The sequence below is a fragment of the Erpetoichthys calabaricus genome, chromosome 1 (genome assembly GCF_900747795.2).
Source record: "Erpetoichthys calabaricus chromosome 1, fErpCal1.3, whole genome shotgun sequence".
NCBI lineage: Eukaryota > Metazoa > Chordata > Cladistia > Polypteriformes > Polypteridae > Erpetoichthys > Erpetoichthys calabaricus.
Window position 1 is genome coordinate 151783028 of NC_041394.2, and position 21259 is coordinate 151804286.

At 38.7% G+C, this 21259-nt stretch overlaps 1 protein-coding gene across 2 annotated transcripts in view; it reads right to left on the reverse strand.

Annotated features, from left to right (window-relative positions):
• Positions 1-1060: 1060 nt before the first annotated feature.
• cpm (carboxypeptidase M) overlaps positions 1061-21259 on the reverse strand; it is a 379572-nt gene continuing 359373 nt past the window's right edge. For both annotated transcript variants that reach the window (XM_051933493.1, XM_028807363.2), the window contains 5 exons: positions 20109-20293; positions 19370-19540; positions 16955-17107; positions 14415-14563; positions 1061-1472 (listed from right to left, as the gene is read on the reverse strand). In XM_051933493.1, the coding sequence (XP_051789453.1) occupies positions 1227-1472; positions 14415-14563; positions 16955-17107; positions 19370-19540; positions 20109-20293 (904 nt within the window). In that variant the 3' untranslated portion in view covers positions 1061-1226. The remainder of the gene's footprint in view (positions 1473-14414; positions 14564-16954; positions 17108-19369; positions 19541-20108; positions 20294-21259) is intronic.

The window sequence follows — 21259 nt, forward strand, 5'->3', positions numbered from 1 at the left end:
ATTAAGAAGATGGATGACCAAAATGTATGCCTTTCTTCCCTGGCTGCATAGGCAAACTGTAAAAATCAAGGAGTGCTGAGGCACTAAGCTCAGACCCCAAAGCAACAGAAAAGGTAATTTGCATTGTAGTCCCTGCTCTGAAAAATGGGAGGTCAGAAAGTATGGCTTGGACATCGGCGTGATCTCTCACTGCTTAATGAAGTGAATGGATCTCATTTGAACTTGCCTTGTGATGTAGATAGACACTGCACTCTGTGTAAAGCTCTTTGATGCAGTGCTCACCATTAAAGTTAAGACATAAAACAGAAGCTTTGTCAGAGGAAGACAAAATTGGTCAATATAATTATTTCTAGTTTATAGTTTAGGTGTATCTAAGTGGGGTTTGGGAGTGTTGGTTTACAAAATGTTTTTTTTTTTTTTTTTTTTTTAATTTTATTCCTTTTTACCTTTGATTTCTGTCTCTATAAATGTGTGTGTCTGTCAAGCACAGAAGAAATGAGAGGATGTTTTTGTAAGCTTCCATCCAGTTTTTATTTTATATAAAGAAGGTACCTTTGTTTAAAAGTAATAAAACAGAAGTCTTGCCATTTATAAAAATAAAAAATAAATGCAAGCAATAGTTTAAAAAATACCCATATTAAAAGTACCCCCCCATATATTACAAAACTGATATCTATCTTCTTTACCTAAATTATATTTTAAACCCCAAATGACAAATCTTTAAAGCATCCAAAATCTTCCAACCTTTTTTGCAATTTTTTTTTTTTATTTAAACCTGAGATTGCTGTTTGGCCATTTCTTATATCAACCTTGCAGAACTGAACCTTCCTTTTTTCCTGAGTTGATTTTGTGATTGCTGGCATAGGAGGAGTTGCTTATCCTATTTGGCATATGCTTAAGTTGTCTGGCATTGCTGGCGAGACCAAACTCTTTGATGGTTTGGAAAATAGGGCTTCCAGTCCCTTCTTCCTCACAGTAAGATTTATTGTATGAAGAAGGCTGGAATTCCACTCTGTTGCTTAAAGAGCATCAGCCTCTGATAGACACCCCTCCCCCCTCCAACAATAAACTGGGCAGTGTTGGAATGGTCTCTAGATTTAGCCCACACACAACACAACCAGACTTGTGTTGAGAAGCTGCAAAAAATAGTTTTGAAGTCATGAAACGCTTTGTGTGCCACTTTTAAAACCAACTGTGTGTGTGTACAGTTGAAATATAGTCAATATTCACTGATAAACACTACATAGAAGTAGCAATAGCAGGCCTGGAAGGTATGGATGAAGAGGAAGGGCAGCATTTGGGCAGTTGGTGATTGTTTTGCCGATTATTGTGGTGCAAGATTCAGTCCAGTTTGACTGAGAAGTGCTGCCTGATCTGGCAATAACAATATCATATTTCATTGCAGAGAAATTGATGGGTCCATTGGGTACCTGCAATGTCTTTGTGAGCGGTGGACTTCCAGGTGCAGTCACCTAAAAATATAACACAAGTAGTCTGAGTTAGAAACATTTTTACACCAGAATACATGTTTCACAGATACATCAGCACCTATTGCAGTATAGTGTTACTAACCGTGGGATGGGATGATTTTGGTACTAGGTCACCGCCCCAATCTCATTTTACTTTCCGAGCTCCCCCTCTGAACAACACATTAAGCCCATTCATCTAAAGAAACCAATCTAGGACAGCAGCATAGCCACTCTCAGTGTAACTGATGTTGGCCACAGCCTATTATATCCTCCTCAGTTTCAAATCCTAAGTGACTTTGGGTTAATTCATTGGCTTTATGTTCTGTAACCCATGTACAGTGGTGTGAAAAACTATTTGCCCCCTTCCTGATTTCTTATTCTTTTACATGTTTGTCACACAAAATGTTTCTGATCTTCAAACACATTTAACCATTAGTCAAATATAACACAAGTAAACACAAAATGCAGTTTTTAAATGATGGTGTTTATTATTTAGGGAGAAAAAAAATCCAAACCTACATGGCCCTGTGTGAAAAAGTAATTGCCCCCTTGTTAAAAAATAACCTAACTGTGGTGTATCACACCTGAGTTCAATTTCCGTAGCCACCCCCAGGCCTGATTACTGCCACACCTGTTTCAATCAAGAAATCACTTAAATAGGAGCTGCCTGACACAGAGAAGTAGACCAAAAGCACCTCAAAAGCTAGACATCATGCCAAGATCCAAAGAAATTCAGGAACAAATGAGAACAGAAGTAACTGAGATCTATCAGTCTGGTAAAGGTTATAAAGCCATTTCTAAAGCTTTGGGACTCCAGCGAACCACAGTGAGAGCCATTATCCACAAATGGCAAAAACATGGAACAGTGGTGAACCTTCCCAGGAGTGGCCGGCCGACCAAAATTACCCCAAGAGCGCAGAGACGACTCATCCGAGAGGTCACAAAAGACGCCAGGACAACGTCTAAAGAACTGCAGGCCTCACTTGCCTCAATTAAGGTCAGTGTTCACGACTCCACCATAAGAAAGAGACTGGGCAAAAACGGCCTGCATGGCAGATTTCCAAGACGCAAACCACTGTTAAGCAAAAAGAACATTAGGGCTCGTCTCAATTTTGCTAAGAAACATCTCAGTGATTGCCAAGACTTTTGGGAAAATACCTTGTGGACTGATGAGTCAAAAGTTGAACTTTTTGGAAGGCAAATGTCCCGTTACATCTGGCGTAAAAGGAACACAGCATTTCAGAAAAAGAACATCATACCAACAGTAAAATATGGTGGTGGTAGTGTGATGGTCTGGGGTTGTTTTGCTGCTTCAGGACCTGGAAGGCTTGCTGTGATAGATGGAACCATGAATTCTACGGTCTACCAAAAAATCCTGAAGGAGAATGTCCGGCCATCTGTTCGTCAACTCAAGTTGAAGCGATCTTGGGTGCTGCAACAGGACAATGACCCAAAACACACCAGCAAATCCACCTCTGAATGGCTGAAGAAAAACAAAATGAAGACTTTGGAGTGGCCTAGTCAAAGTCCTGACCTGAATCCAATTGAGATGCTATGGCATGACCTTAAAAAGGCGGTTCATGCTAGAAAACCCTCAAATAAAGCTGAATTACAACAATTTTGCAAAGATGAGTGGGCCAAAATTCCTCCAGAGCGCTGTAAAAGACTCATTGCAAGTTATCGCAAATGCTTGATTGCAGTTATTGCTGCTAAGGGTGGCCCAACCAGTTATTAGGTTCAGGGGGCAATTACTTTTTCACACAGGGCCATATAGGTTTGGATTTTTTTTTCTCCCTAAATAATAAAAACCACCATTTACAAACTGCATTTTGTGTTTACTTGTGTTATATTTGACTAATGGTTAAATGTGTTTGATGATCAGAAACATTTTGTGTGACAAACATGCAAAAGAATAAGAAATCAGGAAGGGGGCAAATAGTTTTTCACACCACTGTATACAGGTGCTGGTCATAAAATTAGAATATCATGACAAAGTTGATTTATTTCAGTAATTCCATTCAAAAAGTGAAACTTGTATATTAGATTCATTCATTACACACAGACTGATGTATTCATCCATCCATTTTCCAACCTGCTGAATCCGAACACAGGGTCACGGGGGTCTGCTGGAGCCAATCCCAGCCAACACAGGGCACTAGGCAGGAACCAATCCCGGGCAGGGTGCCAACCCACCACAGAGACTGATGTATTTCAAATGTTTATTTCTTTTAATGTTGATGATTATAACTGACAACTAATGAAAGTCCCAAATTCAGTATCTTGGAAAATTAGAATATTGTGAAAAGGTTCAATATTGAAGACACCTGGTGCCACACTCTAATCAGCTAATTAACTCAAAACACCTGCAAAAGCCTTTAAATGGTCTCTCAGTCTAGTTCTGTAGGCTACACAATCATGGGGAAGACTGCTGACTTGACAATTGTCCAAAAGACGACCATTGACACCTTGCACTAGGAGGGCAAGACAAAAAAGGTCATTGCTAAAGAGGCTGGCTGTTCACAGAGCTCTGTGTCCAAGCACATTAATAGAGAGGCGAAGGGAAGGACAAGATGTGGTAGAAAAAAGTGTTCAAGCAATAGGGATAACCGCACCCTGGAGAGGATTGTGAAACAAAACCCATTCAAAAATGTGGGGGAGATTCACAAAGAGTGGACTGCAGCTGGAGTCAGTGCTTCAAGGACCACCACGCACAGACGTATGCAAGACCTGGGTTTCAGCTGTCACATTCCTTGTGTCAAGCCACTCTTGAACAAGAGGCAGCGTCAGAAGCGTCTCACCTGGGCTAAAGACAAAAAGGACTGGACTGCTGCTTTCTGATGAAAGTAAATTTTGCATTTCCTTTGGAAATCAAGGTCCCAGAGTCTGGAGGAAGAGAGGAGAGGCACAGAATCCACGTTGCGTGAGGTCCAATGTAAAGTTTCCACAGTCAGTGATGGTTTGGGGTGCCATGTCATCTGCTGGTGTTGGTCCATTGTGTTTTCTGAGGTCCAAGGTCAACGCAGCCGTCTACCAGGAAGTTTTAGAGCACTTCATGCTTCCTGCTGCTGACAAACTTTATGGAGATGCAGATTTTATTTTCCAACAGGACCTGGCACCTGCACACAGTGCCAAAGATACCAGAACCTGGTTTAAGGACCATGGTATCCCTGTTCTTGATTGGCCAGCAAACTCGCCTGACCTTAACCCCATAGAAAATCTATGGGGTATTGTGAAGAGGAAGATGCAATATGCCAAACCCAACAATTCAGAAGAGCTGAAGGCCACTATCAGAGCAACATGGGCTCTCATAACACCTGAGCAGTGCCACAGACTGATCGACTCCATGCCACGCCACATTGCTGCAGTAATCCAGGCCAAAGGAGCCCCAACTAAATATTGAGTGCTGTACATGCTCATACTTTTCATGTTCATACCTTTCAGTTGGCCAACAATACTAAAAATCCTTTTTTTGCATTGGTCTTAATTGATATTCTAATTTTCCGAGATACTGAATTTGGGACTTTCATTAGTTGTCAGTTATAATCATCAACATTAAAAGAAATAAACATTTGAAATACATCAGTCTGTGTGTAATGAATGAATCTAATATACAAGTTTCACTTTTTGAATGGAATTACTGAAATAAATCAACTTTGTCATGATATTCTAATTTTATGACCAGCACCTGTATATGTAGGGGACCGACTGCCGCTAAGCCACTGTTGACTGCATCTCTTCTTTCAAATTTGGTAGCCACACAGTAAGTGTCATTCTTGTTTTTGTTCAGTAGAGCTGGATGCTACTTTTCAGGTAGTTTCAACCAAAACTGTATTTAAGTGATGCTAATGGTTTCAAACCAAGATTGCAGAAGTAGAGAGGCTTAATATTGGTCCCAGAAGTATGTGTGTACCAGACCCATATAGCACAAAATGGACATTTACAACTTGCAAGATCAGGGTCAGAACAGTCCATGTAATAAGCTAACAGGACCACATCACATGTAATGGGTCTTTTAATTTCTGGTACATGCTTCCTCAGTTGGTTTGCCCAGTTGATTTCATACAAGGGACGCTATTGGCAGATGGCTGAGAAGCTACCCAGCTTACTTTTCTCTCTCTCTCTCTTGCGCTGACTTTCTCTGATCCTGACGTAGGGGGTGTGAGCAGGGGGGCTGTTCGCATACCTAGACGGTACGGACGCTTGTCTAAAAATGCTGAAAGATTATCTTCACGTTGCTACCTTCTGTGCAGCTGCTTCCTGAAGCGACATGCTGCACGGTGCTTCGCATACTTAAAAGCTCGAAGGGCACGTATTGATTTTTGACTGCTTGTTTTTCTCTCTCTCTCTCTCTCTCTCTGCTCCTGACGGAGGGGGTGTGAGCTGCCGCCTTCAACAGCTTTGTACCAGCGGTGCTTCGCATACTTAAAAGCCAAACAGCCCTATTGATTTGTTTGCTTTCCTCTCTGTTTCCTTTGAAGAGGAAGATATGTTTGCATTCTTTTAATTGTGAGACAGAATTGTCATCTCTGTCTTGTCATGGAGCACAGTTTAAACTTTTGAAAAAGAGACAAATGTTTGTTTGCAGTGTTTGAATAACGTTCCTGTCTCTCTACAACCTCCTGTGTTTCTGCGCAAATCTGTGACCCAAGCATGACAATATAAAAATAACCATATAAACATATGGTTTCTACTTCGCGGATTTTCTTATTTCGCGGGTGGCTCTGGAACGCAACCCCCGCGATGGAGGAGGGATTACTGTACTTCCTTACAGTGTAGACTTTAGGTTTAATTATCACTGCCATGTATACTACAGGACACTGCTGGCTCCATAAAATAAAAGGCAAACTTTCCTACATTCCACATGTTTTCTGATATCTTTATTATATATATATATATATATATTATATATATATATATATAATTATAGAATACACTTTATATTTTTGAAGTTAGTTATTTTTATTTCAAAATTACCTTGGAGAAAATGTTGGTCTGGTACACACTCTTTGATAAGTTGTATTTTGTCATTTTATTAAATGTAATAAATATTTACTACTCAACCTATTTTATTGTAGTTTGTACTTTAAGAATAGATTTAAAATAAAAGTAATATTCATCAGTAGCTGAAGTTTAAACTTATGTTCCACTATGTAAAATTACTGATGTGCTTGATAGTTGGTCCTCCAAAATAGAGTACACTTCAGCAAGCAATGACTTGTTTAATAATGTCAGATATTTCAGGCTCCAGCTGAGAAAGTGGATGCCTCTCCTTTCTAAGATTGAGAAAGTTGGTTGTGTGCCTATTTTTTGCCTTGTCCAGTTTTCTACATATAGTCCTTTGAATTTCACATCCATAGTGGCAATGTGACCACAAGTTGAACCCTGACAAAAGAGTGAAATAACAGTCCAGAAGACTGTGGCTTGTCCCTCTTATATAAACATCATAAAGTAACATACAGCTAAAGTACTGATGAATGTACCTGTTAAGTTTAAAGAGAATGTTGTGTGATTTTTACGAAGTGCCTGTGTAGCAAGGTAGATTTGGGAAAGAGTTGCGGTTTCGGCGGTCAGGCTAAAAGGGACTTTATTTTGATTTGACATGTACAGTATACTATAACAGAGGGTACCTTTGGACCACATTGTGCTACTGTTATAGTCATAGCATGGCCTTTAAGAAAGTAACATCAGTCCAGCTATGCACAAAAAAAAGGAAAGAGAGGCTAAGAAACCCAGGTAGATGTTCCATTAAAACTGCCTTCAACCTAATTGCCTGCATAGTACATTTTGAGGCCACCATGAAGAAACATTTTCTGGTGCCCATTTTGGTTTTAGAGTAAACCTTATTCTGGATATGTCCTTGCGCACACAGACATTGCTATTAGACTTTGGCTGGTGGGTGGACACTGAATGACAGAAGGTAAGGGGAAAAAAAAGGTAGGCAATGGCAAAGAAAGAATAAAGGCAGGAGATTTGGGATAGTTGAAGGAAAGTAAGTCAGCCACTAGTTATAACAGTAATGTTAACAAAGGCTTTTGCATGGTATAGCACAAGTTTAGTCAAATGTTTCTTAAACCTTACAAGAGAGATGTGTGACCCAGAGACACTGTTTCCAGGGGCTATTGTCACACTGAAGTGTTCATTTGCAAATCTTTGGCTGCTCATTTAATGTGCTACTCTGAATAGCAAGAAAATCTGTAAATGAAGTCATTGTATGCTTCATACATCAACCAAAATTTCAGAGCTTATACCACTGCCATGGAAATAAAGAATCAAGTATGCTATGCAGAAAATGCTAATGTCAATTGTTATAAAGTAAAAAGGTAGAATTAATAAAGATTAACACACTTTTCATATTGCTTACAGATGAAAACTAAACTAGTTAAAATTCTAGCTAGTTTGCCTGGAGGAGAGCTGCTAGCTCCATGGTGGAAAGAATTCCAAGATAACAAATGTAAATATCCATTTAAGTAAAAGCAAGCTTGAGCTCTGTCCTGGTGACAAGTGTGATCTCTTTGTATCTAGAGCTCTTAATTGTGCTTTCTAGCAAGTCTGGTACCAATGCATTCATACTCATACTCCCACTCCCACTCCTCCCTTTTTCTCTCAGAAACCGAGAGCAATATATAAATACTGTACTGCAAGCAAGCCTTAAAACCATACTCTGACCATGAACAAGCGGGAATTCCAAGATGTGCACATCAGTCTTGCTGATCTTTCTAGCACCCTTTTCTTGTGTCTACTTGTGATGCTTGTTTGGCCACTTTTAAATTTGGGGTTTGAGCTCTGTCTTGGCTGCTGCATTGAGAAATAGAAATTCCATCTTTATTCATTTGTACCTAATTGTTGTCTCTCTATATTATGCTACCCTTTTTGTGATCGATCTGTGAAATTTCTTTATCCCACCAACTTATATCAATGCAGAAACTCTGGAGCCACACTCTCAATTTACATCCTCCACCATCCATTTTCTAACCTGCTTATCTAGTGCAGCGTTGTACAGCTCAAGTGCCTATTCCAACAGCATTACCTGAAAGACTAGAATCAATCCTAAACTGAGCACCAGTCCTTTGCAGGGCAAACCACACACTTTGCCAATTTAAAACTGTCAAATAACCCAAAACACGTGTTTGAGACATGGGAGAAAAATCTATACAGGCATGAAGAACCAGGCCTGGGAGTTAAACCTTGGGTTCTGCAGGTGGGAGACCTGCCAACACTGCTTTTCACTTCCTCGCTATACAACTTGGACTTCACTGACGTCTCATCCATATAGTTTTAGTTTTTCTTTTATTAAGCATTTGCAGTACATCATTCCATCCTATTCTGAACTAGTGACTGCCTAGTGATGGGTTTGGTTTTTGTGCTCACTATTAATTCCACACTTGCAGAAAATATCAGATTTTAAAAGAACATTGATAATATGAGCACAACAAATGAAAAAGACTTAAGTTCCACCGCTTGAAAAGAAGCATTTTGATAGATCAACAACAGGCTAAATTTCAAAGGTGGAAGTTCCAGAGCTTAAAAAGGAAAGGGACTGTGGCTTCAACTGCCAATATATTTAAAAAAAAAAAAAAAAAAAAAAAAAAAAAAAAAACAGATATCCCTTCTGTTCTGCTAACATGGACAACATCCAAGACACATTAATGGCCATTAAGTAAACAGGAAATCTTCTTCTTGGGCTGTTATTATGCAAGGCTTCCTTTTTTGTGACGTAATGTTAGCAACACTTGTGAAGCTAATATTTATCACATAAAAGAAGTGTGTGGACAGAGCAACATATTAAGTTTGAAGAGATAAAATGCTGTTATTCTGACTGCTCTTTGTAATGAAGCCTGTGGCAGTGCATGCATAGCACGGTACAAAATGAAAGTGACTAATAATCCATCCAGAAGCATACAGTAGGTGATTGTCACATGTTACTTCCATATCTAATGCAGCTGCGTAAGGTCCATGTGTGATGTGTCACTTCAAGAAATGACAGCAATCCAGGTGCTCTGAATAACATGCAATGGTGTGGTGCCTTTACAAATACATTGTAGAGGGCAGGTAATGTGCCCTTAATTGAAACTGCTAAAAGACTGTATATGGTAGATTTTTAATGTCGTTCAAAACCATTAGTGGTGCTTTTGAGTAAAATATACATGGGGGGGGGGGGGGGGGAACGGAAACTTAACAAAAATTAACACATTTGGCCTTTCAATAGATGCAATGGGATAAACAGACCATTATACTGATAGTGGCTATTTATAGATAGTAAGGTGCGATAATTCTTGTTTCAGTAAAATATATGTGTAACACAAACATCCTGGAGTCAGACATTTACAATTATAGTATCAGTCACGTATATCAAAATTGCATTTATTTATTATTTCACTAAAATCTCCAATAGTTCAAAAAGTACAGTGGAACCTCGGTTCACGAACGTCTCGGTACACATACAAATCGGTTTACGACCAAAAAGTTTGCCAAACTTCTGCCTCGGTTCACGACCACTCAGTATACGAACAAGCCAGTTTCCCTTTTGGTTTGTGCGCGCCGATGATTTCCGCACGTGTTGCATTGTTCTCGGTCAGACGTGCGTGCTTTCACTGTGAACTCTTTGTGCTCAATTTCATTTCCCTTCCGGTTCGTACGCGCCAATTACTGTATTTAAGCACGTGTTCAGCCTCTTCCTGTTCATTGTTCTCAGTCAGACGTGCGTGCTTTACCTGTGAACTCTTTGTGCTCTACAGTATTTTGTGTGCTTTTGCAGTTAACCATGGCTTCTAAGCAAGTGAAGAGTGGTGAGAAGAAAGTTTTGCAGAAAATTGAAATCGAAGTAAAGAAAGAAATTATTGAAAAAGTATGAGCGTGGCGTTTGTGTTACTGATCTTGCCGCTGAGTACAAGAAGTCAAAATCTACGATTTTGACTATTCTAAAGCAGAAAATCTATTAAAGCAGCTGATGTTGCAAAAGGAGTTACAGTGTTAACCAGGCAGAGGCCTCAAGTGGTGGAAAAACTGTTGCTAGTGTGGCTGAACGAGAAGCAACTTGCAGGGGATAGCGTAAGCGAGGCGATGTTATGTGAGAAAGCCAGGAAGATTCATGGTGATTTGCTGCAAAACTATCCTTCTACGAGTGGCGAAAGTGAGGAATTTAAAGCCAGTAGAGGATGGTTTGAAAAGGTTCGCAAGAGAAGTGGCATTCATAGTGTGGTAAGGCATGGAGAGGCTGCTAGTTCCGACGCTGAAGCTGCGAAAGAATTCATGAAGAAATTTCACAAAATTAGTGGAGGACGAAGGCTACATCCCGCAACAAGTCTTCAACTGCGACGAGACAGGATTGTTCTCCACCCAGTTCCTCCTCACTTCATGCCAGAACTTGACTCATGCAAGGCTAGTTTTCTTGGTGGTTTATGGTCAGTTTTTGTAGTACGGATTTTTCAAATGTTCATTTTTCGGTTCGTAGTGTGAATTGTTGCAATGTTACTTTTCTATGTTGTTTATTAAATTTCTGATTTTTCAAATGTTCTTTTCCCCCCGTGCTTAAAACTCATTAAAAAAAAAAAGCTTACACAGCGATCGGGTTGTAAGGCTATTGGCATGAACTCCTGCAATGTTACTTTCTTGGTTGCTTATGGTTGGCTTTTAAATAAAGTTCGGATTTATTCAAATGTTCCTTTTTTTCCCCCTGTGCTTAAAACTCATTTAAAAAGAGTGTTTACAGCGATCGGGTCATAAGGCTACAGTATAGCGCAAACTCTTGCAATGTTAGTTTTCTCAGTGTTGTTCAATGTTTTTACATTTAGTTTACTATTACGATGGGCATTCTATGGTTTAATTAACTATATTTGTGCTTATATATATATATTTACATACAGTTCGTATGGTCTGGAATGGATTAATTGTATTTACATACAATCCTATGGAGGAAAATTGCTTCGGTTCATGACCAAATCGGTTTACGACCAGAGTTTTGGAACGAATTATGGTCGTGAACCGAGGTTCCACTGTTCTGTGTTTTGTTATTTGCCTGGAAGCCTAGTTACATTTTCTTTGTCTTACCTTTTACTCTCCAAACCATGCTGTTGTGTTCTAACCAATCCATAAGAATGCTGTGGGTTTTTTCTATGGCTTGACCCTCTCCCATCAGTAAAATGGCATAGATATTTAATCTTCTGTCTTCTACAGCACACTCCCCTATACCTTTTACAACAGGAGGTCTCACTTTACTGTTGGGTGTCTATTTCCCTCCAAATCCCATGCCCTGTCATCACTTTGACTAAGACTAAAATAAAGAATAAAAAGCGAGGAATATGACATGTTGCAAATAGTTGTAATCCAATTTTAGTTTTAACCCTATTGTTCTAACCTGTCTGTCCAAGTTTCCTGCTATGTGGGCCACAAACTTCAAAACAAAAAACAGGTCACCCACTCAGGACTATTTTTCTACTTCAATTTATATTTTTTTCTTCTCTTAGGTTCCCTTGCATCCCATTCAAGACCAGGAGCACCTTCTGAAGTTGCCTGTGGACATCAGACATTCAGGAAGCCTTAGTATAACTGCGTGTTGGAACTTCTTTAAACGCATGCTGTCACGGGGGCCTGCTGGAGCCAATCCCAGCCAACACAGGGCACAAGGCAGGAACCAATCCCAGGCAGGGTGCCAACCCACCGCAGGACACACACACAAACACACCCACACACCAAGCACACAATAGGGCCAATTTAGAATCGCCAATCCACCTAACCTGCATGTCTTTGTACTGTGGGAGGAAACCGGAGCGCCCGGAGGAAACCCATGCAGACACGGGGAGAACATGCAAACTCCATGCAGGGAGGACCTGGGAAGCGAACCCAGATCCCCAGGTCTCCCAACTGCGAGGCAGCAGCGCTAGCCACTGTGCCACCTATTATATATACATACATACAACACATATATACATACATACATACATTTTATATATACACACATACAGTTAGGTCCATAAATATTTGGACAGACAACTTTTTTCTAATTTTGGTTCTGTACATTACCACAATGAATTTTAAATGAAACTACTCAGCTGCAGTTGAAGTGCAGACTTTCAGCTTTAATTCAGTGGGGTGAACAAAACGATTACATAAAAATGTGAGGCAACTAAAGCATTTTTTAAACACAATCCCTTCATTTCAGGGGCTCAAATGTAATTGGACAAATTAGATAACTGGAAATAAAATGTTCATTTCTAATACTTGGTTGAAAACCCTTTGTTGGCAATGACAGCCTGAAGTCTTGAACTCATGGACATCACCAGATGCTGGGTTTCCTCCTTTTTAATGCTCTGCCAGGCCTTAACTGCAGCGGCTTTCAGTTGCTGTTTGTTTCTGGACCTTTCTGTCCAAAGTTTAGTCTTCAACAAGTGAAATGCATGCTCAATTGGGTTAAATCAGGTGACTGACTTGGCCATTCAAGAATTTTCCACTTCTTTACTTTAATAAACTCCTGTGTTGCTTTGGCTGTATGTTTTGGGTCCATCTGTATCATGAAACGCCGCCCAATCAATTTGACTGCATTTAGCTGGATTTGAGCAGACAGTATGTCTCTGAACACCTCAGAATTCATTCGGCTGCTTCTGTCCTGTGTCACATCATCAATAAACACTAGTGTCCCAGTGCCACTGGCAGCCATGCACGCCCAAGCCATCACACTGCCTCCACCGTGTTTTACAGATGATGTGGTAGGCTTTGGATAATGAGCTGGCTTTGGATAATGAGCTGTTCCACGCCTTCTCCATACTTTTTTCTTGCCATCATTCTGGTAGAGGTTGGTCTTGGTTTCATCTGTCCAAAGAATGTTTTTCCAGAACTGTGCTGGCTTTTTTAGATGTTCTTTAGCAAAGTCCAATCTAGCCTTTCTATTCTTGAGGCTTATGAGTGGCTTGCACCTTGCAGTGCACCCTCTGTATTTACTTTCATGCAGTCTTCTCTTTATGGTAGATTGGATATCGATACTCTTACCCCCTGGAGAGTGTTCACTTGGTTGGCTGTTGTGAAGGGGTTTCTCTTCACCATGGAAATGATTCTGCGATCATCCACCACTGTTGTCTTCCATGGACGTCCAGGTCTTTTTGCGTTGCTAAGTTCACCAGTGCTTGCTTTCTTTCTCAGGATGTACCAAACTGTAGATTTTGCCACTCATAATATTGTAGCAATTTCTCAGATGGGTTTTTTCTGATTTCGCAGCTTAAGGATGGATCTTTCACCTGCATGGAGCGCTCCTTTCACCGCATGTTGTCTGTTCACAGCAAAATTTTCCACATGCAAGCACCACACCTCAAATCAACTCCAGGCCTTTTATCCACTTAATTGATAATGACATAATGACGGACTTGCCCACACCTGCCCATGAAATAGCCTTTGAGTCAATTGTCCAATTACTTTTGAGCCCCTGAAATGAAGGGATTGTGTTAAAAAAATGCTTTAGTTGCCTCACATTTTTATGCAATCGTTTTGTTCACCCCACTGAATTAAAGATGACAGTCTGCACTTCAACTGCATCTGAGTTGTTTCATTTAAAATTCATTGTGTTAATGTACAGAACCAAAATTAGAAAAAAGTTGTCTCTGTTCAAATATTTATAGACCTAACTGTATGTTTGTAATATATATTATCTATCTATCTATATATATATATCTCTATCTATCTATCTATATAAAATATATGGGGGTGGTGAGCATCTTGATCAGAGTGTAGTCCAGCCTAGCCTATACTTAATCACAGGTTAATGTCTAGACTAAGATTACTTCTTTCAATTAAATCTCATTAGCTTTCTCATATGAGCTAAGATGAATTCTTTTTATCCTTACCTTGAAGTTCTGCCTTTTCATCTAGGGCATATTAACCATGCCATCTACTCTTACAATCTGTTGGACAACAACATGCAAATGACTGATTTACAGAAGGCACCAACTCTGTCCTTACCTTCAGTGTATAATTCCCAGGTAGCAGTAGTCTGTAGTATTCACCATCTTGATTGGTCTTGTAGGAACAGATATTGGACCTCCCTTCAACTTCCACAACAGCATTTGGAATGGGACTTCCATCAGCAGATAAAACCTGCCCCTTCACCCCTAGAAAGTATTAAGGTCATTCCAAAATTTGATCATATGTTAGTAAAGAACCCATTTCCAGGATCAATTCCACATTTATCCTAATGTTAATACTCCATCAGACTTCTTACATACCATTATGGTATTTGTGGTTTCAAACTTGAGAAAACCTGTTTACCATTTTAGTTGTCATGTCATAATGGTGCTCTAGACTGTGCTGCTACAAGCCAATGTTTGCATATTACTTGTAATCAAAATGTATTTTATTTAGGGCATTTGATAGTGAATACCATCAAGAATAGACTGCCCCAAAATACCATAGACAACTTAAATTATTTGCTCACTATCTCAGAATACAAAAACTGGGTATATGCCCATGACGTTCAGTATACTGACATCACCGTTAAAGTAATAAAGGATCTGCCAAGTGTCATCTTTCTTAGAAAGACATTCTCTATCTTCAGTCTAGAATGTATTCTTTGATTATATAAAATGTCATGCTTTACATAAGTGCAAAAATAAAGCACATAGTAGTATCAAAACTGAATAATTACTTTTTACCTAAAAGGTAGCTATATCTTATATCGCCTTTCTTTAGGAAGAAGGTGTGCGGGTTTAAACAGGCCTAGGTATACTGTTAATCCCTTAATTGCTCAGAAGAGGTGCAGATGTAATCATTTTTCCTCATTTGCTTTCGAACTTTGCTCAGCACCTAAAGCCATATGGAGCAGTAAACAAGCTAAAAACCTGCCCCTAGATGGGACACCTTAAAAGCTACCAAAAGGAGGGAGCAGCTGCCTTAGGCTAACTAAAGACAACCAGTAATACAGCAGTGCCTTTTAAATCATTAGTATCTAAAAATCCTAAAGAAAGATAAATCCACATTGATAGGTAATATAAAACCAAATTATTCTAAGAGAGGGGTGCATTTTCAAGATTTTGGTTGAAGGTATGCGTTTAATCCTTGTACATACCTAGAGCAATACAGTCGACATGTTTAGTGAAATTTAAACTGACATAACAATCAATTCTAGCGCCACTTTAAGTACATCTTTTCTTGCTTTGCAGTTAGTGCTTTCAAGGCAATAAAGATATGATTAACGTTATTGATGTTAATCATTTTCTAAATGACTGACTTCAAATCACTGCCAAAGGTCCTGTTCTGGCAAAAGCTTGATCATTGGTTTATAGTCGATGCATATAGACCAGAGCTGCACTTTCTAATGAGTAACCAACACCCCGTTTAATATTAAACAATAAATACCCTTTTAATTCTTAATAGGCACAGTGCTTAGGACTAAGAGCATAATGATGTGCTCAGTGGTGAATTGTTTTAACAGCCTGCTAACTAAGTGCTCAGTTGAGATCGACCATTCTGATAGCACCAATGTTCCAGGTGTTCTTAGATAACTGCTCACTAAGATTAAGATACATGTTCAATTTGAAGTGAACAAGCAAAACATGGTCCATGACTGGGTGGATTAACAGCCTCCGTGGTGGCTGCTTTACTATGAACACACAAACAATCTGCCGTCTCCATATCTACATGATGGCAGCAGATGCTTCTCTGAAAGGCTCTCAGGTTTATGTCTGGACAGGACAATTGTCTCTGTAGTACCATAGGTTTCATCTTTCAGTGTTCACCTATCTGTGGCATTTTATGGTATCAAGACAATCCATGCAAGCGTATTGGCTGTGGCTACCTGGGATTTGAACTCTTTCATTTCTTGGTTAAATGTTATTTTATAAGGCCAGAGACATGGCTTTTAGATGGAATCTGGTAGCCTGGTTCAAAATAATCAATGATTTGTTGAAAACCTTTGCCATTATTTATGCTAATGTGAACAGAAACTAGATGGTGAAATGAGTGAAGGCAACTGCTAGTAACGATAGGACTGCAGATAAAAAGTGTTTCTTGTCCACTCAGGATTGTCCAATTCTTTGTGCAGATAAAGCATATCTACTATTTAAGTGTTTTTCCTAAAAGAGCAAATAGGGATATACAGTGCCTTTTCATTTGGAACCTTCTAGAATAGGAAAATGACCAACTTAAATTTACTGAAACTCACTAAATAAGCATAGTACAAGCAGTACAGGTACTGTATTTCAAACTCAGTGGGAGTTTAAACTGCATGTACAGGAGAAGATTATTTAAGGAAGGTCAGTGTGATAAATTAATCTAATGCACACTCAAGGAACCAGGAAATTCAATTTACCTTGAAGCAGCTGACCTGGTTTTACATCAACACACAAGCCTGGCACTGTATACATTTATGGATGTACCATCTCCTAAAAAAACAGACCTGTGCCTGCTGATTTAGAGCATGCGATACATTTACTCCAAAAACTCAAATGGCCATTTAAAAAGCCATTGATCAGTTGAGGATCCAGTGTGTAAACACAAATGCTCACCCAGGTGGACTTGCTGCATGTATGCCAGCAAAGCATTCTTGTTTTCTTGCCAAAACTCTTCAAGCTGACTGGGAGGTGGGTATTTACAGCAGGACAATTCCAAAGTCAGTTCAAAACATTGCCCCCATACATAGTTATAATCTTGCATGCCCCCTGAAATAACAAAAAATGCTTACCATTATATACATATCTGTCATCCATAGGTGTCAAGAAAAAACAAAACTGAGCTAAGATTGCTGTTGACTGTATAAACGTCAAAAGAAAATGGGCCAGGTCTAAACATGCCGCATGCAATATTAACCCAGAAATAATCAAATATACAATTTGTTGCTTCCTGCACCGTTTATTTTTTGTTCTTGTTCAAAACATCAGGATCTCTTCTTTATACCCATGGATAGTTGGAGAGCTATAGCATTGACAACAAAGTGATTAAAACATTTTTGCTGTAGGCTTGAGTTTAGGTTATTAGCACATTTGCAGTGGAAATTACTAGAGGAAAAAATAAAAAAAAATCATATAAACAAAGTGATAGAAGCTTAGGACTTTTCACCCCATCTATCATTGTAGCCGGTTTTTCTTGGATGTTCTTTATACATTTTTCTACACTAGTGTCATTGATTTACACTTCTCTTTATCCCGTCATTTGAATCCTTATCCATATTCATCTCCCAACTTCCAGTTCAATTAAGCTTTGAGGTGGACCTTCATTATATCCCGGGATGTGTTCCTAAAAGCTCTAAATCTTAGCAATTAAGAAGCAACTTAATGAGGTACATGCACAACATAGTGAATTGTTTGAGCGTATCTCAAAACCCATCCTAATTGGCCACTTTATGAGCGAATATAAAGTACTACTTTGTTAATTCTGCACTCGAAAGTTGCTTACAAAAAAAGGTGATCTACAGACATTACTTTTATTTTGGGTTGACGCTTTTAGTTGTTGATTGGGATGAAATAAAGTTGTGAAAAGTAATAGGACATAAGTATATACTTAACATAATTTAATGGTCAAAGTGTATAAATCAGCACAAAATTGGATGTGTGTTTCTAAGACAAATGCAAAAGAAATGACAGGCATTCATTATAAAACAAAACTACACTCTCGTAAAGAAGAGTTTATTCTTAGAATATACAGTGTCACTATTTACTAAGACAGGTGATAGCCTTTTCAACAGTGAAAAAATTAAAAAAGTGTAATGAGATGGTGAAGACTAAGTAGCACAATGCCAATTAACTCTTTCAGAAACACAGATTACTACCTGGATAGTCTAACAATTTGTACAATTGTTTGTGTATATATTCCATATCTGTTATTTATCCATTCATATAATTTAATCTGTTGCCAAATGAAATTTATGAAGGCTGCAGAAGCACATTTTCCATATAGCAATGCCTAGACCTTGCATTCCATCAGGCTGCAGGTTTGTTGATATGCTGCCCCATCTTTTTCTTTGACTGCCATCTGAGAGTTAGTTACACGTGACAATGGATATGCATCCAGGTAGCCTCTATCAAAAAGTATTCATTCACTGACAAACTTTATTTCTAGCCTTTTGACACACCGAGTTAGCTTAGATGAGCCATTAAGGGTACTCCACAGCCACTTTTCAACAATATGTGTGAAAAGTCCTTAGTGGTTACAAAATCAGGTGGTTAGAGGCTCGGGCACAGAAGTCAACTGACATTCTTCTGGGCAGGTTTTCTTCATTGTAGCTGTACACTCTTCCTAAGCATATAAGCCTATAATTCTTGTCCTTCCCTGTTCTTTCTTCCCATTATCCCCAAATCCAATTGCAATTTAGAAAAGGTCTTCATCAAAATTAAGATAGCTGAAATCCATGAACACCGTTTTTTTTTTAACCATTTAAAGAACATAATTTACAAATGTATAACTTAATATTTATGTAAATAAATTTAAGTAGAATACTTCAAGTAGCTTAATGTATTAATTATACAATAAAATCCTACAAATGAGTTAATGTTGTTCATCATAAATGATATTTTAAATGTATATATCTTAATACTGTATTCCAAATGTCTAATGTGAAATCTGTGTCACTACTTGGCAATTAACATGTGTATAAGGGAGCACATACATAGATTACAAAGGATTTAACATTCTACTTTTGTTATGATGGCCTTTGAGAAACAGTCAAATTAAAGATCGATCTTAAGACGGAGTTTACAATGTTCTATGATACTTTTGGGAAATACACCCTTGTCAGTCGGTTCAGATCACCCAGGTTGATCCACAATTACATATGCATAAAGTGTAATAAGGGCTCTTAGAGAAACCACTGACCTGCTCTCCATCCTATAATGTGACTGGCAAGTCTTTTCTGAGCCTTAGGGTCAGTAATTAGAATTTCAACCTTTGTAAAAGAAAAGCAGCAAAAATGATTTCTGAATGCTTACCTTCCACAGGGTACCAGTTGTACCCATTGGTAATTCCATCAGGGAAAGTCTGTGTAGAATCACAAACATTGCCTTTGTACATAACAGTATGGTTGAAAGAGTAGGTTTTAGCAAGATGTATAAAGACGTCATTGTCAGGGGATATGCTGTAACCATTGACCACCGTACTCCCTATTAAAAAGGAAAACTGATCAGTCAACGCAGAAATATACAGATTGATTAGTTGTATACGTTGCAATTACACATTTAACATAATGGTCATACACAAAGCAAAATTGTAAAGATTATTCCCATCACCCTAAAAAAGGCAAAAGTTCAAATGATTGTTCTTACACAAAATATTTAACTTGTAAGAATAATTTTGTAATAAGGTTCTGAGTAATGGTAAGAGGTGAATAGCTGAACAGTAAATAATGGAAACACTAAAGTCTGAAAAAATAAAGGAGAAAGTAACACCAAAAGCACAGCCAAACACAGTAAAGCATGAAACACTAAAGAGTATGAAGTCAGATTTGAGTAATGTGTTATGAATATAAAACAGTAACAGGTTGATCTGTTGTGAGCATATCAGGGTAGAACAATGGAAGAAAACAGTAAGCCACATGCCAGGATATTATGAACAAGATAAGCCCTAGTCAGCAAATCTGGATATAAGCAAAATAAAGTTGCAGCCACAGGAAGAAACGCCTATCAATATCTACACACAAATAGAGTTCAAGATAGCATTTGTGTACTCTACCTCCATCACTGTTGTCATAGGGATAGCTGGCCACCACAGCGCCACCATGAAGATTTGCAGATAGGACAAAGGTTTCGTTGTTAATCCAGTCCATCACTGCTTGGGTTTCTGGTTGGATGGGGGAAGTATTCTTTATAAAGGCATCTGGAAAGTTTCGGTTCAGGTCAAAACCATTTTTATTGTACCTAAAATGAACAGACCAATCAGCTTTTATTTTAGACACCTCCTTAAAAAATGGTCAAAATATTTTCTAAAGCAAATAATGGAACAGTTTTGCGTGCATATTATGGATTATGGCCTACTGATCTCAAAAATCCCCTTTAAATTTTCCTATCCTGAAAAATGTTATTGCAATCACTTATTTTTGTGACCTCCTCTGATGATATACATATACAGTACAATAGCTACAATGACTACACCACATCTGCGGTAAACTCCAAGTACTGGCACTGCTACTAGGGATGTAGCTCAAATATAACAAGTACTGTGGTTTCATTTGCAAATGGGACAGCTGTGCTAAAGAGTCATAAAACTGAAGAAACATTTTGTGAATGTGACAATCAATCAAGGAAGGTGAAGGACTCTATATTTGAGACAGATATATTTCTACCATAACTGCTGAGACTAAGGAAGGCATTTTTGTTGCTCCATAAAATCAGACATGTCATCAGTGACAAGTGGTTCACAGATCTGCTGCCAGGGCTGGAGGAAATCATATGGAAGACAATCAGAGATGTAGTTGAGAATTTTCTTAGCAACTACAGAGCACCAAACTACACTCATCTGGCTGACAACATGCTTCAAGCATACAAAACATGAAGTACAACATGTCACCAAAAACCATTTTTTTCATTCACTCTTGAACTTCTTCCCTGATAATCTTGTTGCAGTAGGTGATCACCAGGACACTTCAACGGGAGAAGAGCAATATCAAGGCAACTGGAATGCATCAGTTCTGGCCGACTATTGTTAGGCATTGAAATGAGAAGAAGCAGAAGACGAAGACAAACGACAAATCAGTAGGAAAACATTTGTACCTCAACTGAACTAATCTGCTGGGTCAGCATCATTAAACAAATAAAAACACTAAATTCAATAAAAGGTAATTTCATGTTTGTCCTCCTTACTATGTGATAGTCAATCTGAAATTA